General features: G+C 52.1%; 2 protein-coding genes across 11 annotated transcripts; one reads left to right on the plus strand and one right to left on the minus strand.

Annotated features, from left to right (window-relative positions):
- The first annotated feature begins 842 nt into the window (after positions 1-842).
- Positions 843-16,127, plus strand: LOC149915099 (uncharacterized). Of its 10 annotated transcripts, none has more exons than XM_090124052.1 (12): positions 866-957; positions 1,464-2,639; positions 3,161-3,405; positions 5,078-5,239; positions 5,924-6,001; positions 6,342-6,401; positions 12,738-12,806; positions 12,947-13,018; positions 13,110-13,211; positions 13,927-14,031; positions 14,749-14,896; positions 15,082-16,126. In XM_090124052.1, the coding sequence occupies exons 3-12, from the start codon at positions 3,363-3,365 to the stop codon at positions 15,134-15,136; spliced, it is 894 nt and encodes a 297-aa protein (XP_089980178.1). In that variant the 5' UTR covers positions 866-957; positions 1,464-2,639; positions 3,161-3,362; the 3' UTR covers positions 15,137-16,126. The 10 variants fall into 10 exon arrangements, with proteins under 10 accessions (XP_089980175.1, XP_089980178.1, XP_089980181.1 ...); XM_090124055.1 differs by having other exon boundaries at positions 871-957; positions 1,610-2,639; XM_090124053.1 differs by having other exon boundaries at positions 932-1,024.
- LOC149915100 (uncharacterized) lies at positions 8,783-11,910 on the minus strand. The gene is given in 2 exon segments (XM_090124327.1): positions 8,783-10,917; positions 10,919-11,910. Coding segments are annotated over 2 exon segments (1,932 nt in total). The 3' UTR covers positions 8,783-9,977.
- Positions 16,128-22,353: the final 6,226 nt, after the last annotated feature.

The raw sequence follows: 22,353 nt of genomic DNA on the forward strand, positions 1-22,353 counted from the left end.
TCTTCCTGTGCCAGGCTGAGGGAGGAAGGTGGGAGAAAGGAAGAAAGAAAGGGAGAGAAGGGAGCGCACCATCATACTGGCTTTGCTGGGAAGGAAGCCTGGTAAGAGCAGTGCTGCTGGTCTGAGTCCCAGCTGGCTTTTACCCCTAGGCAGTGCCCTGCAGGTGGGCTGGTGAGGGTTTGGCAGGGATTGCTGCATTCCCTCACACCTCTCCTGCCTTTTGTTCCTCTTGTCCCAGCAGTTTAACATCTGCCTGCAGCAGAGCAGCAACTGGCCACAGCATGTCGATCTCAGGCAGGGGCTTGGGGAAGCAGCCAGGAGAGGGCAAGGAGCAAGAGATGGGAGTGCAGGGTGAGAGTGAGGTGTCCTCAGCCATCGTCTGTGTGCTGGGAACAAAGAAGCCGCAGGGACGGGAGTTTCTCTCCTCTCCAAGCTGCTTCCCTGGGCCTTGGCTGTTCCCGGCAAGGAGCACTTGCAGGAGCCCGTACCTTTTGCAGAGGTGGCCGTGTATTTCAGCAGGGAGGAGTGGGCCCCACGTCATTTTCAGAGACGCCAAAGGCGTGCTGGGCTCCAAAGGAAGTCGGTATGTGTTGGGCCAGTGTCATTCAGAATTGAAACAGGGACACGCTGACATGCACCAGAGTGGGCTCATGCTTGACATCTTGTAAACAGGGTTGAAAAGAAACCTCAAAATAAACACACGCAGCCTTTGTAAACCGTCCCCTCCAAAATCAACACATTTTGCACAGCCAGAGGTGCCTTCCCAGTCTTCTGCCTGTTGGCAGTTTTACTTCCTCTGTTTTTTCTTCAGATCACAGCAGAGTGAGTCTGCCTGCATCAGCGGAAGAGCTGCCTTCGGGGAGGTGCAGATGCAGTCAGCCGTTGTGGAATTCATCTTGAACCTCTCAGATGTCCTCTTCCGCTCCAAATCCAGCCCGCTCATTGGAGATAGAGCGAGTGAATGTCTTCCTCCATTAGCTTTAGCTTGATCAGACACCTTGATCAAGTTCAGATCTCCCCCAAGGTACTTGACATATGCTTCTACTGTCGAGGAGACAACAGACTTCTGGGCTGATACAAGAATATGGCAAATGTGGCTACCAGTATCTTTCCGGGAAGCCAGGGATGCTCTACGAGAACACATAGCTGAAAGTTTGGCTGCTGCTGTTAGATCCTCACATTGACAGGCTGTACAGAGTAACTTAAATCCGTCCCCCTACTCTCTCTTTTCTTTCTAAAATCACTTTCTTCAGTGCTTCTGTGTGCTTTTGCACTTGAGCTATCTTGCAGTACGACACAATGCATGATCCGTTGATCCTTACAAGCATCTTAGAAGACAAATAGCAAGCAGCAGATTTAAAGAAAGCTCTTGGTATTCATTAGCGTTGATGCTGAGAAACAGAGTCTTGCACTTAATGTGAGATACTCTGACAGCTGCTTTCCTGGTTGTTTCTTCTGCGCAGCGTCTATAGGTTAATCAGCAGGGCTGTCCAGCTGCATGGCAAAGACTGCACGGGCCCTGCAGCTGTTGCCCAGTTCTCCGCCTGCACTGCAGAGTTGAGCTTAGGTGCTAAGAGTGAGGAAATAACTGCAACGTGTTTGTGCCCAGCCCTGGAACCTACAGCTTTCCTTGAGTAACTGCTAAGACCGGAAGCGCACCTGGTCCAGTGGAAAGAAACGGGCCTGCACCAGGAAGAAAGTTTCCTCTGCATGTTAGATGAGTAAGTGTGAAGAGCACAAGCAATTATTATTCCGAAGGAGCGCTGAGTTTGTTCCATCTACTTTGATACCCCGACCTTCCCATGAAATTTGCACAGTCACTGCAGTTATTGCCACTGGTGGAGTAGAGATAGCTGCTTTTCCAGAATATTTGCTGCTTCCCATTTGATACGAGCGTTGCTCTTCTTTGGATAGCACAGTTGCTGTAAGTCCAGCTTTTGTTCCTACTGGAAGGCAGTTCTTATGTCAGCAGGATGCAGGGGTTAACTTGGTTGAACAGGAACAGCCCACAGCAGGCTGAGCTCTACCAGGGGAAGATCGACATGCAAAGCACCTGAGCCATAAGATGATCCAGGCTGTAGAATGGAGCATATCACGTTGGCTCGTTGTTTAATGATTCAGACGTTCACGTTGTCTGCTTCCCCACAAGCAGAAGGGTCGGGGAATGTCACAGTGTATCAGCTAAGCTTGGCAATACTGCTGTGGCAAGGCAGCCCCTCTGAGCACAGCGTCTCAACCTGGGCCAGCCTTCAAGAGGGGACAGCATTCCCCAGCCTGCTTTAAGCCATCCCAAGTTGGTCTAGTTGGATGTCTGTGTACCATTTGGCCCGAAGCCTGGCTACTCAGGTACAGCTGACAAACACATGAGGCTGTGCACACATTACCCAGGAGCTGTGATGTTAAAGAGAGAAGTAGTAGGAATGGATCCAGCCAGGATGTTGATGTGAGGGGATGATACGCTTCCCTCCCACGCCTCTTATCGCACGAGAATGGCCTTATGAATGCCTGCTCTGTAGGCAGTGGCAAAGAAGGACCGCTCTGAGAGCAGACTCCTCGTGCTCACCTGCACTGCCCTGCAGCGAGAGGCTTCAGAGATCCTAGCAGCTGGCACTGTGAGCTACTTTGGTAGAAGTTTAAAGGTTTGTCTCCAAAACCAAGCACAGGCTGTAAGCAGGCCAAGAGCAAGACGCAGACCGTCGTGTGACAGCTTAGTTTTACCCTACTGATGATGTGTTGTTGTGCTAGTGATCCTGGCGTCCACCTGCACACTTGGTTGTAGCTGCTGCAGTCGCGTGCAGCATTTCCTGTTGCTGGATGCTGAGAGTGACCAAACCCAGACCTCATAAGAAGAAAACTGTCACTATCGTGACAATGTTTTGCATGCAGACGAAGCTGGATGCAAGCACGGCAGTGAAGGTTTCTGACGGACCTGTCCTCACTTTTTAGGAGTTTTGGTTGCTTGCTTAAATACAGTAAGCTGCTCTCAATTATGAGTATGTCCTTTGCCATAAACGTGCCTGTGACAAAGTGGTTATTTTGACATCATCCTCCAGAGACTAGGATAACCAAGTCTTAGAAAAACACAGCACCGCCCCCAGAGCTGTGATGGCCGTGCTGCTGCTTGCTGATTCTCGCTCTTATCTGTGGTTTTCCTTTACAGGATGCAGTTGTTAACTGTGGCCCAAGTCCCTGTGGGTTTCTTCTCCTCCCACAAAGCTGCTCACCCTGGAGGAGGCACAGGCACGGACACGAGGCCACAGCAGCTCTCCCGTTGTGTCAGACAGCAGAGAGATTGCAGTGGAAGAAGGCCCTGCAGCTTTCCAGGGGAAATTCCACACAGTCGTTGACTTTCCATCCAAAAGATGAAGAGGAGTTTCTTTTGCAGCATCTATCGTAATTGTTTGGGTGGGTTTTTTTTCCATTATTAGTAAGGCAAAACTCGCTGAAACTAAGTTGCCTTCACCACAGGAAGTGTTGTAGCAAACTTCCACTCACTTTGGACTCCATAGGAGGACTCAACTAACTTACAACTGCCTGATGGGCTCAGTTTAGCCACACAGTGGCTTCCTTTCCTGTTGGGCAGGTCACGAGGTGTACAAAGCCATCTGATGTCTATGCTTGCCTGTACTACCTGCACCTGGAAACATCGGGGTTTTCCAGATTTCAGGACCTCGTGCCTGAGATAAATTCCGGTTCTACTCAAAGCAGAGCTGTTGGACTGACTTGCCGTTTGCTAAGACTGGGAAGAGGCGGGGCTGCTGCAGCCCCAGCCCCACCTGACAGGGGTCTCTGTAGGGACGGGCTGCTGGCTTTGTTCCGGGCACTGCAGTGCTCTGTGACCAAGAATTACCACCAGGAGCTGTTCTACCGGCTGTGCCCACACCTCGCTGGCATATGTGGCTGAGAAGCCCGTGCACGTGGCCAGCCAGGAGCTGCTGCCCTTCTGACCACCTCACTCAATAACTCCTCTCTGCGTGGGTGCACATGCTGGAAGCTATTACTCAAGGAATAATACAAAGATAAGAAATAAGCACTAAACAGGGCTTATTGTCACAAGGTAACTAGACAAGAGGAATGAAAAAATGCATGCTGTATTTTGATTACAAATACGTAAGCACAAGCCCTGTGTGGGGCCTGGTTCAGCAGTTCAGCTTGCCTTCGTGCACTTTGCCTGGTCATAGGGAAAGTGGCAGGGTCTGATGCAGTGGCGGAGTTGTATGGACGCTGTGTTTGTTGCTCCGCATCCAAAAGTGCAGCAGTTTCTGGAGAGCCAGGTGGGACCTACCTATAGGTGATGGTCCTCTCGCCACCGAGCGTCCAGTTGCCAGCAGTGGGTGAGTTCACTGGGACTTTAGGGATGGGAGGTGCCAGCCAGCAAGCCTTCAATTTCTGCGATTAAATTCAGGCTTGGAAGCGCGCTACGCTACATGGGAAATACAGTTGGTGCAGGAAAGGGGATGTCCTTAGCCGAGGTACTGGCAAACTGAAGGAAAGCAGATGAAACTGGAGATCTATCAACAAAAATGTAAGCAGGTGACACTTGACTTGGCAGGTTTGTGGGAAGGTCAGCTTCCCCATGTTTGTATTTCAGCCATCACCCTCCATACCGGAGAGGCTTTCTTTGCTCGGCTTGCTTAATTGCAGCACGTTTCGCATGCATGGATAGCCTGTGCGATAGCGCCCTTGATCCAGACCCCATTTCCACATTGCATCTCGTCCTCAATGGCCTGAGGTGTCGTGGGAGCACAGAGCTGTAAATATTTCCCTCTTGGGGTAGCTGAAGCACTATGAAAGTCTGCCAGGCGAAGCTGTGGCTGCTCCATCCCTGGAGGTGGATGGGGCTCTGGGCCGCATGACCGCGTGGGTGGCATCCCTGCCCACGGCAGTGGGGCTGGGGTTCTAAGCTCTTTACTGTCCCTTCCAACCCAAGACATTCTATGAGTCTGCGTTTCCATGACGTAAGCACCCTGGTGCAGTGCGTCACAAGAGCGGCAGCCTGCGGGGAGCCGCCACCCGGAATCTCGGAGCCGTGTGGTCACAATGCCCCGTCCTCTGACTGTGCTGTGCTGTGCTGCAGGCTTCGCTCTGTGCGACACTCACTGTGGCTGCAGCGGTGGTGTTGGAAGCATGGTGCGAGTGTGGGGGGCCATGGCCCCTGCCCGCCTTGTCCTCTTCCTCCTACTGATGGCCATGTGTTTCCGGGAGACCTGTGCTGCTCCGTGGCAAGCACCGGGAGCAGGTGGGTGGGCAGAAATGGGACCCAAACTGAGCAGCACTGGCGGCAAGAAGTCAGGCTGCGTCCCCACGGCCCTGTGCCACACTTCCCTGGGGCCTGCCTTCCACGGGGGTGGTGTTGGGCAGGGGGTGATGGGCAGCACCGCAGGAGCCGAGCGGAGCCCGTGGCAGCGCTGCTCCCCAGAGCCGGCTCCAGCCATGCCGGGCTGTGGCTCTGCTGCTTGCTGGCTGGAGCACAGCCTTCATCCTGGGAGATGTCCTGGGGAGAGCTCAGACGATGTGTGCTGGGAAAAGCGTGAGCATTTCTGCTCCAGGCTCGCGGTACTCCTGGTACCATAGATGAATGCCAGTTTCCAGCACGGAGCCCCGGCCCACAGCCCAGGGGAGGAGACAGGCGTGCTTTCCTCCAGTGCTTCAGCGTGACCTTCCTGGTCATTAGCGGCCTCCCAGGAAGAAAGCCCCGGGGGGCTGCATCTTCTTCCCTGCGGTCCGTGAGGGATGTGGCACACGGCTTGGGGAGAGTACTGTGTACGCTGCCAGTGCCAGCCTACAGGTCACCCTGGCCGCTCTGCAACTTTGGAGACCTGAGTCCTTCTCCCGTGCCGTTCCACGACCCACATCCAGTGACTGAGGGAGAAGGAGATCACACCATGCAATGGGAATTGCTCTCGTCTGTTCTTGATTCTAGATGATGCGCTTGGTGCTCCCTTTGCAAATGATCGTTTGGGTCCGGATTTTGTGGCTGTGCCTGTGGGGCAACTCAGAGGTAAGTTGTGTCTGTTAACTTGGAGGCAGAAACGTTCACGCTCTCCTAGTTTACTTGGGTGCAATTTTACTTAAGATCCTCTCAAGATCTTCCAAGCCTGTTTGTGCCTTGAAGGGCATGCACAGTGGAGGCGTGAGTATTTCTTTACTTGGAGAGCTGCCACATTTCAGTGGGAAGGTTACCGCTGCCCCTCCTCAGCTGAGAGAGCCCAGAGCTTTGTATTTGGGCCGTGGCATTCCCTGGCCCACCGCCAGAGCCTACAGGTCACTCAGGGAAAAGGAGGCCCCCACACGTGCTGGAAGCTCTCCTCACCTGTGTCTGATCACACTTGTGCCTGCAGGCCCTGCTGGTGAATCAACAGAAGAGGATCCTGTCTACGAATCTGAGGGGGATGCTGGAGGTAAGTCACCAGGTTTCATTTCCTTGCTATTGTTGCCTATCGTAGGCATGGCAACCTGGTTCGGGAACGGCACGGCGACCAATCCCAGGTCGCTCGGTCCATCGGCTCGTTGACACCAATGTGGTGGGCGGCAAATGGCCTTTATTGGTGGGAGAAACAGCCTTATATAACCTGGGCACTGAACGCTATTGGCTATCGGGAGGGGGACCCTGTCTTCCCGTACAACGCGATATCTTCCGGGCGCCAAACCCTCACTACCACATATCCCCCCTCCCTATGCACAATTAAATTAGGTAAAATATAACAATATATAAAGAAAACTCAAATAGAACAATCTTCAATAGAAAACTCAAATAGAACAATCTTCAATAGAAAACTCAAATAGAAAACATAAGGTGCTCTGAACAAGAACATTCTTATAACAGTTGTTGGTGCTCTACCAACGTGATGTCAGCCTCTTCTAATTGGCTCTTAACAAATGACACAAGTCTATTCAGTATGTAGGGTCCGAAGATCAGTGTCATTACGATCATCGCAACTGGTCCTGCTGAGGTAGATATCAGGGTGTTTTGTCAACTTGTCGTCCTCTCTCACCGTCGGGTCGTACAGGTTACAAGGGCGTTCGATGATCCAGTCCTGTGGACAGAAACTCACAGTTCTCGTTAGTTTTGTTGTGAAGGTCCGGTTTAACACACTTAAGTGGACACCACTTAACTTTACCATCTTTTCTGACTGCCGCATATCCTCGCCCTGTCAGGACTAGCCTCCACCCTCGTTCCCATTCTCCCAGCTCGTTTTTAATTACAACTAACGGGCCTTCTTCTAGCGCTTGAGTGGCCCAATGTTTTTGTGTGGGGCTATTCGTCTCTTCCCCCCTAGGGAACTGATTGAGTGCTAAAAGAGCGGTTGCTAGCAGGCGTGCTTGGTCTCTTGGGGGAACAACATTGGCAAAACCTTCTGTTTTTGCCAATACCTCCAATTTGGACTTCAGCGTTTGATTCGCTCGTTCGACTATGGCTTGTCCTGTGCTATTATATGGGATGCCGTGTGTTAAGGTTATGCCCCATTTCAGAACAAATGCCTGGACTGATTTAGAGACAAAATTTGGACCGCTGTCTGTTTTAATCTGACTAGGGACGCCAAGCCACGCCATGGCCGTAAGCCAATGCTGGATGGTTGCTTTGGAGTCGGCTCTAAGGTGTTGTGTGGCCACGATCACTCCGCTGTATGTATCTACAGTTACTGCTAGCCATGCTCGAGGTTTCAGCAATTGACATAGTGTGAAATCCGTCTGCCACACCTCGGAGGCCTTAAGGCCTCTGGGGTTGACTCCACTAGACCACAGTGGTGCTTTCTGGCAGTGGGGACACGTGGCAATTATGTGTTTTGCGTCACCAACTGAGATCCTGCATCTCTTCGCTAGCGCTTTAGCTCCGATGTGGAGAGACTCGTGTAGCTGACGGGCATCTTTTAGCGTCCACAACCCTTTTGCAGCGGCATCTGCTCTGTCATTACCGATTTGAAAAAATCCTTTGATTGGGTTGTGGCTGTTGACATGGATGACTGATATGGTGCCTTTTCGGGAGAAAAGTGCTTCTTCCAGCATTAGAGCTGTTTTGGATGTTGACACGCCAGGTCCCGACATGGCTAAGCAGAGCTTGGCCACAAACATTGAATCGGTCACTATGTTGAGGTGTTCCATTGGGAACAGTCCACATGCTAGTACTACGGCTGTTGCTTCCAACTGCTGAACTGAGAGCGCACAATCGGTCATTTTAATGCAGTGCCATTCTCCTCCTGATTGCCATACCGCCGCAGCAGTTGAGGTAGCTGAGGATGCGTCTGTAAAAACCGTTGGTCCTTGTTGGGGCCGGTTCATGATTTTCGGTGGAAGGTCGATGTCAACAATTGCCAGCATTTGAGTCCAGGGGGGTTTTGTAGCATACTGGACTTCTCCGCCAAATCCAACGAGAGCTATAGCTAAATATTCTGACATCGCCACTGATTGCATTGGGAGCTGTTTGCGGAAGGGTAAATATATCTTGGCGGGTTTGATGCCTAGGTGTCTTAGGGCGAGTTTTCTGCCTTTCAAGATGAGGTTGCCAATGCACTCAACTCCTGGAGAGAATGCACGTGACGGTTTTCCCAGAACTATCCATTGTATTGGTTGAGCTCTTTCAGGAGGCCCCTGGGCTAGTGCCCCTACTCCTCCTCCCTCAGTAAAATGCACATACAGGTCAAGTGGTACATCTGGATTCCATCTCGCGAGCATGCTTGATGATGCCTGTTGCTCGATAAAATCAAGGGAATTCATTGCTTCCGTCGTTAGAGTTTTTTGCTCCCATAGGTTTTTTCCTTTTGGAAGATCGTACAGGGGGGCCATGATTTCGGGAGGGATCAGGACAGTGTTGCGGAGCCATTGCAAGGACCCTACTAGCTGTTGCACATCATGGAGTGTCTTGATGTCTCGATGGATTTTTATCTGGGGGGGGGTCACGTAAGAACTTGTGATCCCCACTCCCAAAAAAGTCACACATGGTCCTCTTTTAATTTTCGCGCTTGCAATTTCGAACCCATTTGTTTTCAGAATTTCTGAGACCATTGACACCAACTGGTCCACCTGGCTCCCTGACGGTGCAGCAATTAAGATATCATCCATGTATTGAATGATGGTTGCAGTCGGGTTACTGTGTCGAACCGGTGCCAATGCCCGATCCACTGTAATCTGGCAGATAGTAGGCGAGTTGACCATTCCTTGAGGCAGCACTTTCCACTGGAAACGTAGGTTGGGGCGTTGGCTGTTTGGGAACACGATAGAAAAAGCAAACTGTTCCTTGTCCCCCTCATGCAGAGGTATCGAGAAAAAACAGTCCTTAATATCAAGGACAGCACAGGGTAGTCCTTTTGGTATCATAGAGTTCATGGGCAGCAATGTTTGAACAGGACCCATTGGTTGGATTCTTTTATTTACTTCACGTAGGTCATGGAGGAGGCGAAACCCCTCGCCAGTTCGTTTGGATATTACAAAAACTGGGGTGTTCCATGGGCTAATGGAAGGCTCAATATGACCTCGCTGTAGTTCGCGGTCGACTAGTTCAAGAAGGGCGTCCATTCGAGGCTTTGACAGGGGCCACTGCTCGACCCACACTGGGTCGGACGATTTCCACGTCAGTCTAATTGGCGGGAGTGGGTATGCAGCAGTGGCCCTTATGGTAAATTTGTCACCCTGGCTTTCAATAGGGCTAGAGCGTCCCTCCCCAACAGGGGTGGGACTCCTGGCATGACATATGGGAAAAGGGTAATAACTTTCTCCAGTCCCTTTTCAGTGTGGAGCGCGATCGCTACCAGATGAGCACTCCTCCGAGCTCGGGTTAATCCCCCAACTCCGCCCACCATTTCTTCCAATCTTTCTTCCAATCACCAAATCTTCCAATTTCCAATGTGGGGGCCAATCTGTCTCAGGAATAACTGTGACATCTGCTCCGGTATCAATCAGAAAAGGGACACTAATGGTGGTGCTATTTAAGGTATTATAGAGTGAACAAATCCCCCACACCACCGGCGGGTTGTCACACCTTACTGCCAGGGCCACCCTGGGGTCTCGCCCCCAGGAGGTGGTTCTTGCTGTCCCTGAGGTAGGGACAGGTTTGACTGGGTCGCTGGTTGAACCATAAAATTGGTTGCTTCTCGAGGGAGCAGTGGGTTCGGGGGCGTCTTGCCCCATCTGGGGTTGACGTAACTGGGCCGCCTCGTGTCCCAATTGGGAGAGGGCTGTGTGCGGCCTGGGTGCCCTCTCCCCCTCCCGTTTCCCTGGTTTCTAGATCTGCATTCCTTGGCGAAATGTCCTTTCTTTCCACAGACCCAACATGGACCTCTGGGTTGATTTTTGTGCGGGGGGAGCGCTGCTGGCGGATCCCCCAACTGAGGGCAGTTTGCCACAACGTGGCCCGCCTGGCCACATTTAAAACATGCCATCACATTAGCTATTGCGGTGCGAACAGCCATCTGAATGGGGGCTAGATGCTCTTCCTTTACGACATGCTTAATCATGTCCGCAATACTTGACCCTACTGGCTGTGACCGTAGGACCTCTTTGGTTGCCGAATTACACTGCTGACGTAAGCAGTCTGCAAGAACTGGGCCTTTCGCTTCCGCGGGCAGGGTCGAGGAGTCGACTGCTGCCTGGAGGCGATCCACAAATTGTGTAAAGCTCTCACTTTCATTTTGTCTTATGGTGGACCATGGCGATGGCTTAACGATAACTTTAGAGGCTGTGCGAATAGCGTCTCTGGCTGCACGAATAGTTGTCATAACTTCATGGGCCCGCAGGCCCAGGGCCTGCGCTTGGGGGGTAATCATTGTTGGGTCTGTACCCATCAGCCGCTGCAGGCTGGAACCATGTAGTGGGTGATTTGCCCCAGTTACTTGAGCTAGTTGTCTTGCACAGTTATCTTCCCATTCTTGTTTAAAAACAATCATCCCTGCTCCATCAAAAATTAGTCTACAGGTTTGTTTTGTCAAATGGGAGCATATCATCTCCCCCAAAAACACCATCTATAAGGGTGGAGACCATAGCTGAGTTAAGCCCTTTATCTGCAATTGCCTTAACAATTGCTTGTATATCCCTAGGGTTTATCGGCGAGTGGACCCTCTGTCCCCCATCCATCACCCGGACTGGGAACACTAGTGTGGCCGATGGGGCCCAGTCAGCACATGCAATCTTTATTTTCCTCCAGTCTGTAAGAGGGATTTCTCCCCCTCGCGGTTTCTCTTTAATTTGGATGGGAATATTTCGGCTCTTAACTCTGTTCGTATTCGTTCCCTCCTCCTCCGAGTTTAAGTCAATTGCGAACCACTCGTCGCAGCTAGTGTCTGACCCGGAGTCAGAGCCCGACTGAGCGGCCACTTCCGGTTTCCCGTACCTTTTTGTTAGGCTCCGGCCCCGCCCGCCTCCCTTGCGGGCAGGCCGTTCCCTCCCTCTTGGTTCGTCCCGCCCTCTGCCCAGCGGGATGTTCGCCCCACAGCGGCTTTTCTTCAGACGGCCGCTCTGATTGGCTTTCCACCCTTCACTCACGCTCCCCTCACCTTCCCGGTCGCTCCCACCGCCTTTATCTAACACCTCCTCGATGTTCCCGCCAAGGGCGTCCTCCCCCCGCCCTCCCTCTCCTGGCTCGGCGCCATCTTGGGGCGCATAGGGGGGCGGTCGAGCCCAAATTTCCTCGGGCTCCGATTTCTCCGCGGCAGCCCTGGCCTCCTCGATTAACCCACCCCAGAAGGATTTAGCACGTTTCTGTCCCTCCGTGGGCGGGTCGGGGTTCGATTGAGAGGACATGTAATCGTCATCGTCAGAGGGGTGCAAAGTCCGCGTGGCCGCCCCGACTCCCAGTCCCGGGGTGGCCAACAAACGGCTCTCTGCCGCCCTCCAGCTCTCCCGCTCCCGCATGGCCTTGCGCAGGGCCCGCACGACTCTCCCCCACGACTTTAGGCTTCTCCCACAGCCCGAGGACATCGTCTCCTCAGTTAACGCTTTAGTGCGCTTATCCCACACTTCGGGGTGGAGAATAACCACCGGCTGGTCAATGACCCCGATTCGCAAAAGCCTCGCAATAGCGAGAGAAAAATCTTTGGGCTTACAATCGATGCCCCACTGCTTATCTAACTATGATACGACCTTCACAAGGACTTCCATCCTCCTTGTTGGTTCGGGAGCGTCCTCCCCGCCGGGCTGGTCCTGCCGCTCCGGCCGCCGTTCACCCGTCCAGGCGACAATCCCGGGTTTCGGCACCACTTGTTGCCTATCGTAGACGTTGCAACCTGGTTCGGGAACGGCACGGCGACCAATCCCAGGTCGCTCGGTCCATCAGCTCGCTGACACCAATGTGGTGGACGGCAAAAGGCCTTTATTGGCGGGAGAAACAGCCTTATATAACCTGGGAACTGAACGCTATTGGCTATCGGGAGGGGGACCCTGTCTTCCCGTACAACGCGATATCTTCTGGGCGCCAGACCCTCACTACCACAGCTATTAGATGATATTTGGCTGGGATAGTTCAGCAAGGCAGTGGCGTACCAAAGCCTAGGTTTAATCCAGTCCGTGCGGTTGAGGTTAGAGCTGGGGTGAGCTCCAGGAGGGCGTTCCTCTGGGCAGTTCTGCACGGGGTTAGTTGTGTATGACGGTGGTGCTCCTGCAGGCAGCCAGGAACTGTTTCCAAGGTGCTCCTGTGCGGAAGGGAGAGAATAGTGTTGCGAAGGAATTCCCGGCATTAATTGCATCCTGTGTCATTCTGCCTGGAAGGATGTTTAATGGGAGTTGTTCTGTCCTGCGTTTGTTTGCAGATGTGACTGGAGCAGGCGATCCAGGATCCGCTCTGAGCTCTGGGCCCGAAACTCTGGAGGATGGCATGGGTAAGTCATGGCTTTGTAATTCCTGCGAGAGCTTTCATTGCCCATTTCAGTGCCGTTTCATGGCACGATCCCCCATATGCTCTGCTACTCAGTGATGCTGTAGTGTATGAGTGAAACTTTTCACGGGTCTCTGGTTGCAGAAGTGCCCCCATGGATGTCTTTGCCCGGTCGTTCGTTTCCTCCCGCGCTGGAGCCCAGCTGGAATCCCAGCGGTGAGTAGTTTGTCTTTACTGACTCCGCTGACTCACCGCTGGTCTCCAAAACTTCATGCACGTGATATTTGACTTCGTACATTCTGTACAGGTCCGGAAAGAGGAAGGGATGAACCCAGAAGAGGAAGATACTCCCCGGGCTCATCCCGTCTCCTAAAGGATCTGCTGAAGGAAATGGAGAAGGCAGCGCGTGGTAGGTATACGTCAGTGTGTTCACCGTGAGACCTGGGAAGCTGAGGTCTGACGTTCATGTGTGGACAAGCCGTAGCCTGCACAGCAGGAAGGGATCGCGCAGAGCTGTGCTGCGGTGGTGTTCCATGTAACGCCTTGCAGGCACTGTCGAGCACCAGAGATGGTCTGCTGCCACTCTGCATCCAGCCGAGACCCAGCGGCAGCTGCTCCCCCAGCACGACCATTACTTGTCAGAGCTGCTTTGTGCAGATGCTGGCACCCAGATGGCACACAGATGGCGAGTGCCGTGCTTCTGTTCATACAAAGCCCTCTGTGCAGCTGAGCAAGTTGAAGGCAGGAGGAGCATCCCGATCAGGGATGGCTGCCTTTGCTAATGCTGGAAATGAGCTGGAGACGCTGATTCTGAAGGTGCTTGTGCTGGAGCTTGAATTTCAGCCTGCAGATAGCTGGCTGTGGTGGGTGGAACGTGATGGGTGGTGACGCTCACAGCACAGGGTGTGAGGGCCTTGCGTAGGAGCTGATTCCTGAGGAGGCATGAGAGGGTCGGCACCCTCCAGTTCCTGGGAGGGCCCAAATGCCCTTGGGCAACGGAGGGGGTGACAGTGGATGCGGGGGGCTGGGACCAGCAGACTTTGCCTGAGCTCGGGATTGGAGTAGCTCAGTTCCCGATGAGAGCACATCACGTCCAAGCTTACTGTCCTGCTTTCCTTCTAAAGGAACTGACCAAGAAACTGAGCAGGATGCACTGCAGGAAGGCAGCCATCCCACACTGCCGGTCTCGGGCAGTGGAACGCAGGCAGCGCCAACAACTGGCATGCCAGGTAATTTCTGTCCCGCGCTCATCCAGCGTCACTAACCAGAGTCGCTGTGTGCCTGCAGGCTCTTGCTGCCTGCCCTTGCACACCAGGTCAGCAGCCAAACCTGGGCGTGTGAGCACAGAGCACGTGTAAAAGAAGCCAGGGATGGCTCTCTGAAAATGGCTGGCCTCAGTGGGGTGTGGAGAGTTGTTCCAGCGGCGTGCCAGAGAAGGTACTTGCAGACCTCTGTGACGCTGCTCAGCTCCCACCACTCGCAGTTCCCAGAGAGTTGTGAGCTTTGCCCTTTTGCAACAAAGCCACCCGAGGGCGATGAGCGGGGTCCTGTGTGGCAGGAGCCTGCAGGAGTGTTTCTCCCCTGGGCTGGCTCCGGCTGTGCCCTGCGCTGGCTGCAGCCCGACCTTGAGCCCGGGGGGTGTCCTGCGGGAGAGCTCAGGACACGCGTGCTGGGGAAAGCGTGAGGGATTCTGCTCTGCAGTGCTCCCCACAGACAAAGCGCAGATCCCAGGGCACAGCCCTCGGCCCAGAGGAAGACACGGGTAGTGCCTGTGCAGCCTCTCCCTACCCAACGAGAGGTGGAAGCGATCCTACTTGTCCCCTGGTGCTTAGGCACCAGAGGCAGAGGCACCCGCTAGTGAAGCTCTCTTGGGTCCGTGAAGCACACTGAGAGATCATCTGTAGCGCAGGTGAAGGTAATGTGGGACATTGTCTCGTTTCTTCCAGGGATGAATGCCGGGAAAAGCACAGAGGCTGCTGTTCACAAATCTGTGCGGAAGCGCCACATCGCAGCCATGGTGATGTTCTCAGCTGTGCTGCTGTCTGCGCTGGTGCTGGCCTGTGGTGCTGTGATATGGATGTGCAAAAAATACCCGTGAGTTGGCTTTTCCCCAAAACACCTGATTGCTGCATTTGGCAACGAAGCATTTGTAGTGCCAGGATCCTGGACGGCCAAATCAGCTGCTGGCAGTACACTGCCAGGACTTACGTTGCCAAGTCTTTCAAGTTTCCGCTTATTTCCTGTCAGTGAGTAGTGCTTTCTGAAACTCCTTCTCACAGAGTGTGCAAGAGAGAAGAGAAAGCAGCAGAACCAGCTCATCCTGAGAGCAACTAGGAGGTGAGGGCAGAATGGAGCTGGGAGAGGCAACAAAAGAGACTCTTGCCCCGTCAAACAAGAATCTCAGCAATAGTTCCGGTCCATTCCATTCTGCCATCCAAGAGGCCAAAGGTCTTCAAAGTCATCTGGAAGGCCTGGAGCGTGAACTCAGAGCCGCGAAAGAGGTCCACGGGAACAGTCCTGAGTGCTGCTTTCTGTCAGCGGACGGCCCTGAAAGTGAGAGCGGAGAATCAGCAGCAGAGCTTTTGTCCTTCATCCTGCACTCTCCAGGACAAGTATCACCAATAATTTGAAGATTCTTAGCTCGCCATAGCTACAACCCTGTTGAGGGTCCTGATGAGGACCCAGAAAGCGAGCTTCCTCCGAGCACCGGACAATACGTTAACGTCTTTGGAGATGTGGATGAGGATGGCTGGTTCAGGGAGAGCTGACAGATGGCACGGGAGGACTGGTCCCTTCCAGTCTGGTTGCAGAGGTTTCAGATGATGAACTAGATACACCTCAAGTTCCTGACAGAATTCCTGCATTACTCCGTCTGCAAGACCAGCCCCTGCTCCACTCGATGTTCCGGTGGAGCGTGTGCAGGATGTGGATGAGCTCCTTCAAACCAAAACCAAAACCAACCAATTAAACACCCACAATAAAACAATCAAACAAACAAAAAACCCTACGCTGTTCTTTTTCTTGGATAAACGGCTGTTTACGAGGGTGGATAGTGATAGGACATGGAGGAGTGGTTTTAGACCGAGACAGGGGAGGATTAGGCTAGATATTAGGAGGAAGTTTTTTCACACAGAGGGTGGTGGAGCACTGGAGCAGGCTGCCCAAGGAGGTTGTGGATGCCCCATCCCCAGAAGCATTCAAGGCCAGGCTGGAGGTGGCTCTGGGCAGCCTGGGCTAGTGGTAGCCTGGTTGGTGACCCTACAAGTAGCAGGCGGGTTGAAAGTAGATGAGCACTGTGGTCCTTTTCAACCCAGGCCTTTATATGATTCCATGATTATATGATTGTATCAGATGTTGGGGCAGTAATGTGGAAGAAACAAGCCTTGAAGTTAAGCTTGGTTTGCTCTGCCCCTCATACACCTGATAATTGCACCCCTTGCTTGGCAGATGGCCTTTCTGTGGGGTGTAGACGAGGAAAGGGGAGGAGGAGAATAAAGCAGCAGTTTTGTCCCAGAGCTTTTGTTTCACTGGGGTCTGGCCCTATTTTCTGAAACTAAGAGACAGCGTGTGGAAGAAGGACAGGGAGAGGTGCAAGGAGGTTTTGTTCTTGGTGCTGACTCCAGCCTGCTGCTTGCTGCTGGGAAAGGCGTGCTTGGCTCCAAGGGAGGATGTATGGTGGAGAGCCAGCAGCTGGCAGGTTTGGGATCCCCAGGATGCCCAGCAACAAAGGGCAACAGCCCAAGCAAGAGCTGGGGTGATTTGTTTTTAAACTGCATCCACTTACGTCCTGTCCCGCTGCATCTGTATGCAGCTGGCAGAAAGCAATGCCCTGTGTCCCATGCCGCCTTTGCACAAACTGGAACCAACTCCGCTGCGGATGAGCTCCTTCAAAACAAAAAACAAAAACAAAACCCAAAACCAACCAATTTAACACCCAGCATAAAACAATCAAACAAAAATCCCTTTGCTGTTCTTTCTCTTGGATACACTGAGGTGATACTTGTTCTAGCTGTGACTTTGCAGTGAGTCTTGAAGTAGATTTGAACTGCTGGAAGTTGGCAGTGTCTGCATTCCGTTCTCCTGGTTTCCTTGCTGGTCAGAGATAAGGTGCCATGCGTCCATTCTCCATCTCTAGCTGTCTCCTGAATCATGAGAACAGCCTTTCCATAATGTGAGAACAGCCTTTTCACAGAACTGGAGTGGATTCACGCCCATGAAGACACAGTGAGGTTCAAGAAGGCCAAGTGCAGGGTGCTGCACTTGGGTCCGGGGCCATCCTGGGTATTTATACAAATCAGGGGAAGATCTCCTTGAGAGCAGCCCTGCGGAGAAGGACTTGGGGGTCACTGTCCCTTAAGAGGTTGGAAGTTCACAGTGAGGTAGACTGTGGGAACGTAAGGAAAAACTGTTCAGAGCAGCAGCTCTGGAGTCGGGGGGCTGCACAGAGCAGCAGCTGCGGAGCAAGATAAGCAGCATGAGAACCAAGGACACCTTCAGAAGAAGAAGGAACATCTCACGGCTCTGATTGGCTAAGCACCTGTGTGAACGGTTAAGGAGTGTTTTGCAGAATGCTCTGTTAACATGTATAAATAGAGAAGTGCTTAACAATAAAGCAGACAAATGCCACTTCACGGGTATTAGAGGAATTTCCAATCATGAGCTTCGCTTTTGCAATATGTATGAGCTAATTATTTCATGTATAAATAGCCACGATATACTTAATAAAGTTGAGACCTGTTGATTATGATAGCATGAGACTTGTCTCCCGTGGTCTTTTCTCCGACAGTAGACTACTGGCCTTCATCCGCTGGAGATCCTACCACATTTTTAGGACGCATGCTCAAGAGGGTGGGACAATATGTTAATAATTTCTTAGAATTCCGGCCCATTTTTGTGGAACTTTGAATATGTGTATGTTATGTCTGTAAGTATGTGACCAGCGCTTTTCATACAACATTTCCACCACGGCTGTTTCCCTCAAAGACTGAATACCTTTTTCGACAGTATTCCACTTTTTCATCTCAGGCTTCAGATCACCTTTGAAGGGCTATCTTTCCCTCAAGGCTGATAACACTCGTTCCCAGGGTGGCAACTCTGTCCAAGCATCTACTAATCCCTCTGACAGTAGCTGAGTCTCTGGCAATGCTTCCTAGTTGGTGAGCTTCATTACCATCTAGAAACACACTACTGGCCCCGTTGTCCCAGCACCGAAGCAAGCAGGTGACAATAGTTTTGTTTGGGCACCATGTAAAATAAACTCCTTTCTTGAGCCTTGGATTTCAGTCATCTTCAGAGTTCGACGAGTAGTGGTAACAGTGACTTCCTCCTCCTTACTCTCCTCTCCACATCTCTTAGTTTTTTCCATTGCCTTTCTCAGTGATGGTGGTTTTGGGGACGGCCCCTGGCCAGGATCTTCCTCTACTTCCTCTGTGTCTTCTTTCTGTTCTGGATGCGAGGACACCCATTTCCATTTCTGTCCCTCCAGAGGGGCAACTGACATCAAAAATGGTACCTCCTGTGACTGATCAGGCTTGATTTGGAGACTTCCCCCTTTGGCTTGAACCTCAGCTCGGAAACTTTCTCTCTCCAGAATAGTATTACATAGAGCTCGGTTAGCACAAGCCAAGCCCCAAATAAGTTGTACCTCATCAAATCTCTCCACGCTGCACCGTCCCTGACTTAAATACTTGCTTAGTTTTAAGCAAGGGATCCCACAGGTGTTCAAGAGTGAAATCCCATGACGCTGCAGGTCCCCACACATCAACCTCTCCATATTCTCAACGTGCCAGTCAACGTTCTCTGGTTTTGGAGAACACTTCTTCCACGTAACATGAATAGAGAAGAATACATTCAGGGAGGTTGATAACATGAGCGTGAACGTGATCACTAACTCGGCATTCCAAAAATGTGTAAAGAACTGAGAAGAGAGCCTGGAACCCGGTTTGAACATCATGTTGTTCGTAAAGTTGGCTACTCCATCTGTCAATATTCAAATCATACAGCACTGCATATAGGTGCCAGGCAGCTGTCTCCATCAGTGCCCTTACTGGAGTATTAGCTCTTTAATTCCCCATGCCTTACATGCTGTTATGATGTGGGATACTGACAACAAAAATCATAAAACCATGACAGCTGCTCACCTTCAGAAGGCCTCAGATAGGCAGGGATGTCCAGCAAGGGATACCCTCATCTCCACTGCCAACCCTTAACTGAGGTCTGGGAAGGGATGGACCCTGGCTCTACCCCCTCCTGTCACTCAGGTGCATTGCATGCTGCTGAGCTCCCCTGGGTTGACCCTGCCTTCCCCCAGGTTCTCCATCACTGGTTCAGGCCGTGACTTAGCACTTGTGCTACACCACGCTATAAGCGTGTGTTTTCTAAACACGTTTCTAAAACTCTTTCCATCTCCAGCATTGGACCAACCTCCATCTCCGGGTAGCAGCAACCTCAAAGTTTCTACAGCAAAACCTGGTCATAGACAGAACTGTCTTGAAATGGGGTCACAAATCTAGCAACAAAATGCATCTGGTAAAAGTACCAGTTCTGCCACTAAATCATTTCATAAACAAGCTATTATCCATCTTCTGCCTCCTTCTCCACACTTGAGGAGATTGCTATTAACTAACCTACCTTGTCACTATTGCAGTGCAGTGTTGTTTTTCCCGAGAGGAGCCTTCCTTAGCTCTCTCTGTCTTTGATCCCACTGAAGATGACTTAGCCTATCCTGCAGTCATAACAAATCTTCTCCATCCGGGGAAGGCGCGGAAGAAGAGGAAGACAAGTGACACGCAGAGTATGTGAGAAGTGTGATCGGCTGCCTTGCAGCAGTCTGCCTCCCTGGATTCCTCCAAACCTGCTCTCCTTACTCTGGATTTATTTACATGCGCATCTCTGGGCTGGAAGCACTCTGGACATGCCTTTTTTGAGCATGGAAGAGTGCAGTTCTTCCCACTAAAGCCCCAGGAAGCAGTAATGTTTCTACACCCAGCACTCAAGTGGGGCCCTAAAGATGCCAGCTGGGCCATCCCCATGAGTAAGCAAGAGAGACCCAGCCTGTTGTGCCTTCATAAGGCACTCCAATCTCATGACCGTGAGCCCTGCTCTGTGTCCTCCCAATCCTTTTTCCCCATGCCAGCTTGATAGCTGGATAGCAGCTACCCACCTCCTTTTGCAGCAGGCTTAGGGGGTTGAGGAATCAGCCCCACTGCTGCAAGCACGGTCCTGGCTTTATTCTCCCACTTGATGGTCAGGGTGAGGAACTTCACTTGCCTGGGGAGTCATCGAACAGAGCTGGTGAATACTTTGCTGGGCACCACAGTGGGCCAGCGCTCCACCAGCACTGAGACTCGCTGCCCATCACTGAAGATCACAACTCAGAACTTCTCCATAGGCACTGGCGAGCAGTGCAAAGAGCAAGGAAGCCAAGGCAGCGTTGCAGTCATCCACCAAAAGTCAGGTCCTACCAATCACAAAACATATGTTTGAATGCTGCTCCAAATATTTGGAAGAGACAGGAACGAGATGGGAAGAAGCAGATTTCTTTGCAGGTGTCGTTGCTGGAGCTCTGGGCTCTCCAGCTGCCTGGGCTGGTGGGAAACGGGTATGTGTGGCTGGGGGGAAATCCTCTTTATTTGTTTCTTTGTTTTCGTAATGATAAAAGGAGGGGAAAAAAATAGAATCAAGCAAAGATTTCGGCAAGGTTGGATCAAAAGCATCCTGAACATCACTGGGAGGAAAAGGGGATTTAAGAAGAAGACAGAATGGTAATGGGGTTATTTGAAGTAAAAATAATGGAGAAGTGAAGATGACTCTTGTGCAGCCAAATAATAACCAGTAAAGACCAATATGGCCTCATCGCGGTCAATGGAGTCCCAGGGAACTAGTAAGAACCAATAGGAATGCACATCTGTATGTCCCAGGGCCGGTGCTGGCCTCTGACTGTGGCTTTAGGCCTTGGGGCCAAAGCTGGCCTCCTGGGCTGTGGCTTTGTGCCCCAGGGCCAGTGCCAGCCTCATGGGCTGGGGCTGGGGCTTTAGGCCCCGTGGCAAGTGCCAGCCTCTCTAACTGTGGCTGTGGCTTTAGTCCTAGGGCTGGTACTGGCCTGTCTGGCTGTGGCTGTGGCTTTAAGCCCCATGGCCAGTGTCAGCATCCCTGGCTGTGGCTTAAGGCCTTGGGGTCGGTGCTGGCCTCTCAGGCTTTGGCTTTAGGCCTCATTGCCCGTGCCAGTCTTTCTGGCTGTGGATGTAGCTTTAAGCCCCAGGGCTGGTGCTGGCCTCTTGTGCTATGGCTGTGGCTTTAGGCCCTGGAGCTGGAACCAGTGTTCAAACGCACCCGGAACGTCACCAGGAGGAAAGGGGGGTTTAAGAAGAAGACAGAAAGACAAGAAGGAGCACATAGGAAATCTACACGAGCGCTTAAAGGTGATTTCAGGCGAGCTGGGTGGAAGGAAGGGGGCAGAGGATGAGAACAGATCTTCTTTGCCCTTCGTTTTAAGGAACATTTAGGGAAAGGGGAGTGCAGGGGAGTGTTGCCTATCGTAGGCGTGGCGACCTGGTTCGGGAACGGCACGGCGACCAATCCCAGGTCGCTCGGTCCATCGGCTCGCTGACACCAATGTGGTGGACGGCAAATGGCGTTTATTGGCGGGAAAAACAGCCTTATATAACCTGGGCACTGAACGCTATTGGCTATCGGGAGGGGGACCCTGTCTTCCCGTACAACGCGATATCTTCCGGGCGCCAGACCCTCACTACCACATATCCCCCCTCCCTATGCACAATTAAATTAGGTAAAATATAACAATATATAACAATCTTCAATAGAAAACTCAAATAGAACAATCTTCAATAGAAAACTCAAATAGAACAATCTTCAATAGAAAACTCAAATAGAAAACATAAGGTGCTCTGAACAAGAACATTCTTACAACAGTTGTTGGTGCTCTACCAACATGATGTTAATCGGAAGAAAAAGGGGGATGGGCTGTGGCCTCAGGTGCACTCCCCATGGATGTGCCAGGTGAGCTGGATGTCCTCGGGCATGATGGTGCCTCGAAGAGCCCCACCAGGTAGGCCTCGCTCACCTACGGCTGGGCTCTGGAAGCGCAGGTCGGTCTTGAAGTCCTGTGTGATCTCGCACACCAGGCGCTGGAAGGGCAGCTTGCAGATCAGCAGCTCCGTGGACTTCTGGTAGCGGCGGATCTTGTGCAGCACCACCGTGCCGGGCTGGTCACGCCGCCTGTGGCCAGCACGCTCTTGTGGGCCACCTTGGTGGCAACCGGGCCTTTCACTTCCGCAGGCAGGGTCGAGGAGTCGACTGCTGCCTGGAGGCAATTTACAAATTGTGTAAAGCTCTCACTTCCATTTTGTCTTATGGTGGACCATGGCAATGGCTTAACAATAACTTTAGAGGCTGTGCAAATAGCATCCCTGGCCACACAAGTAGTTGTCATAACTTCATGGGCCTGGAGGCCCAGGGCCTGTGCTTGGGGGGTAATCATTGTTGGGTCTGTACCCATCAGCCGCTGCAGGCTGGAACCATGTAGTGGGTGA

The sequence above is a fragment of the Phasianus colchicus genome, chromosome 24, assembly GCF_987193195.1.
Source record: "Phasianus colchicus chromosome 24, bPhaCol1.hap1.1, whole genome shotgun sequence".
Classification (NCBI taxonomy): domain Eukaryota; kingdom Metazoa; phylum Chordata; class Aves; order Galliformes; family Phasianidae; genus Phasianus; species Phasianus colchicus.

Excerpts from the sequence above, each read along its gene's own strand:
- LOC149915099 (XM_090124049.1), top strand. The coding sequence starts at position 3,363 with ATGAAGAGGAGTTTCTTTTGCAGCATCTATCGTAATTGTTTGG. Across the intron at positions 6,402-12,737 it reads ATCTGAGGGGGATGCTGGAG|ATGTGACTGGAGCAGGCGAT; the intron begins GTAAGTCACCAG and ends GTTTGTTTGCAG. Across the intron at positions 13,212-13,926 it reads AATGGAGAAGGCAGCGCGTG|GAACTGACCAAGAAACTGAG; the intron begins GTAGGTATACGT and ends TTCCTTCTAAAG.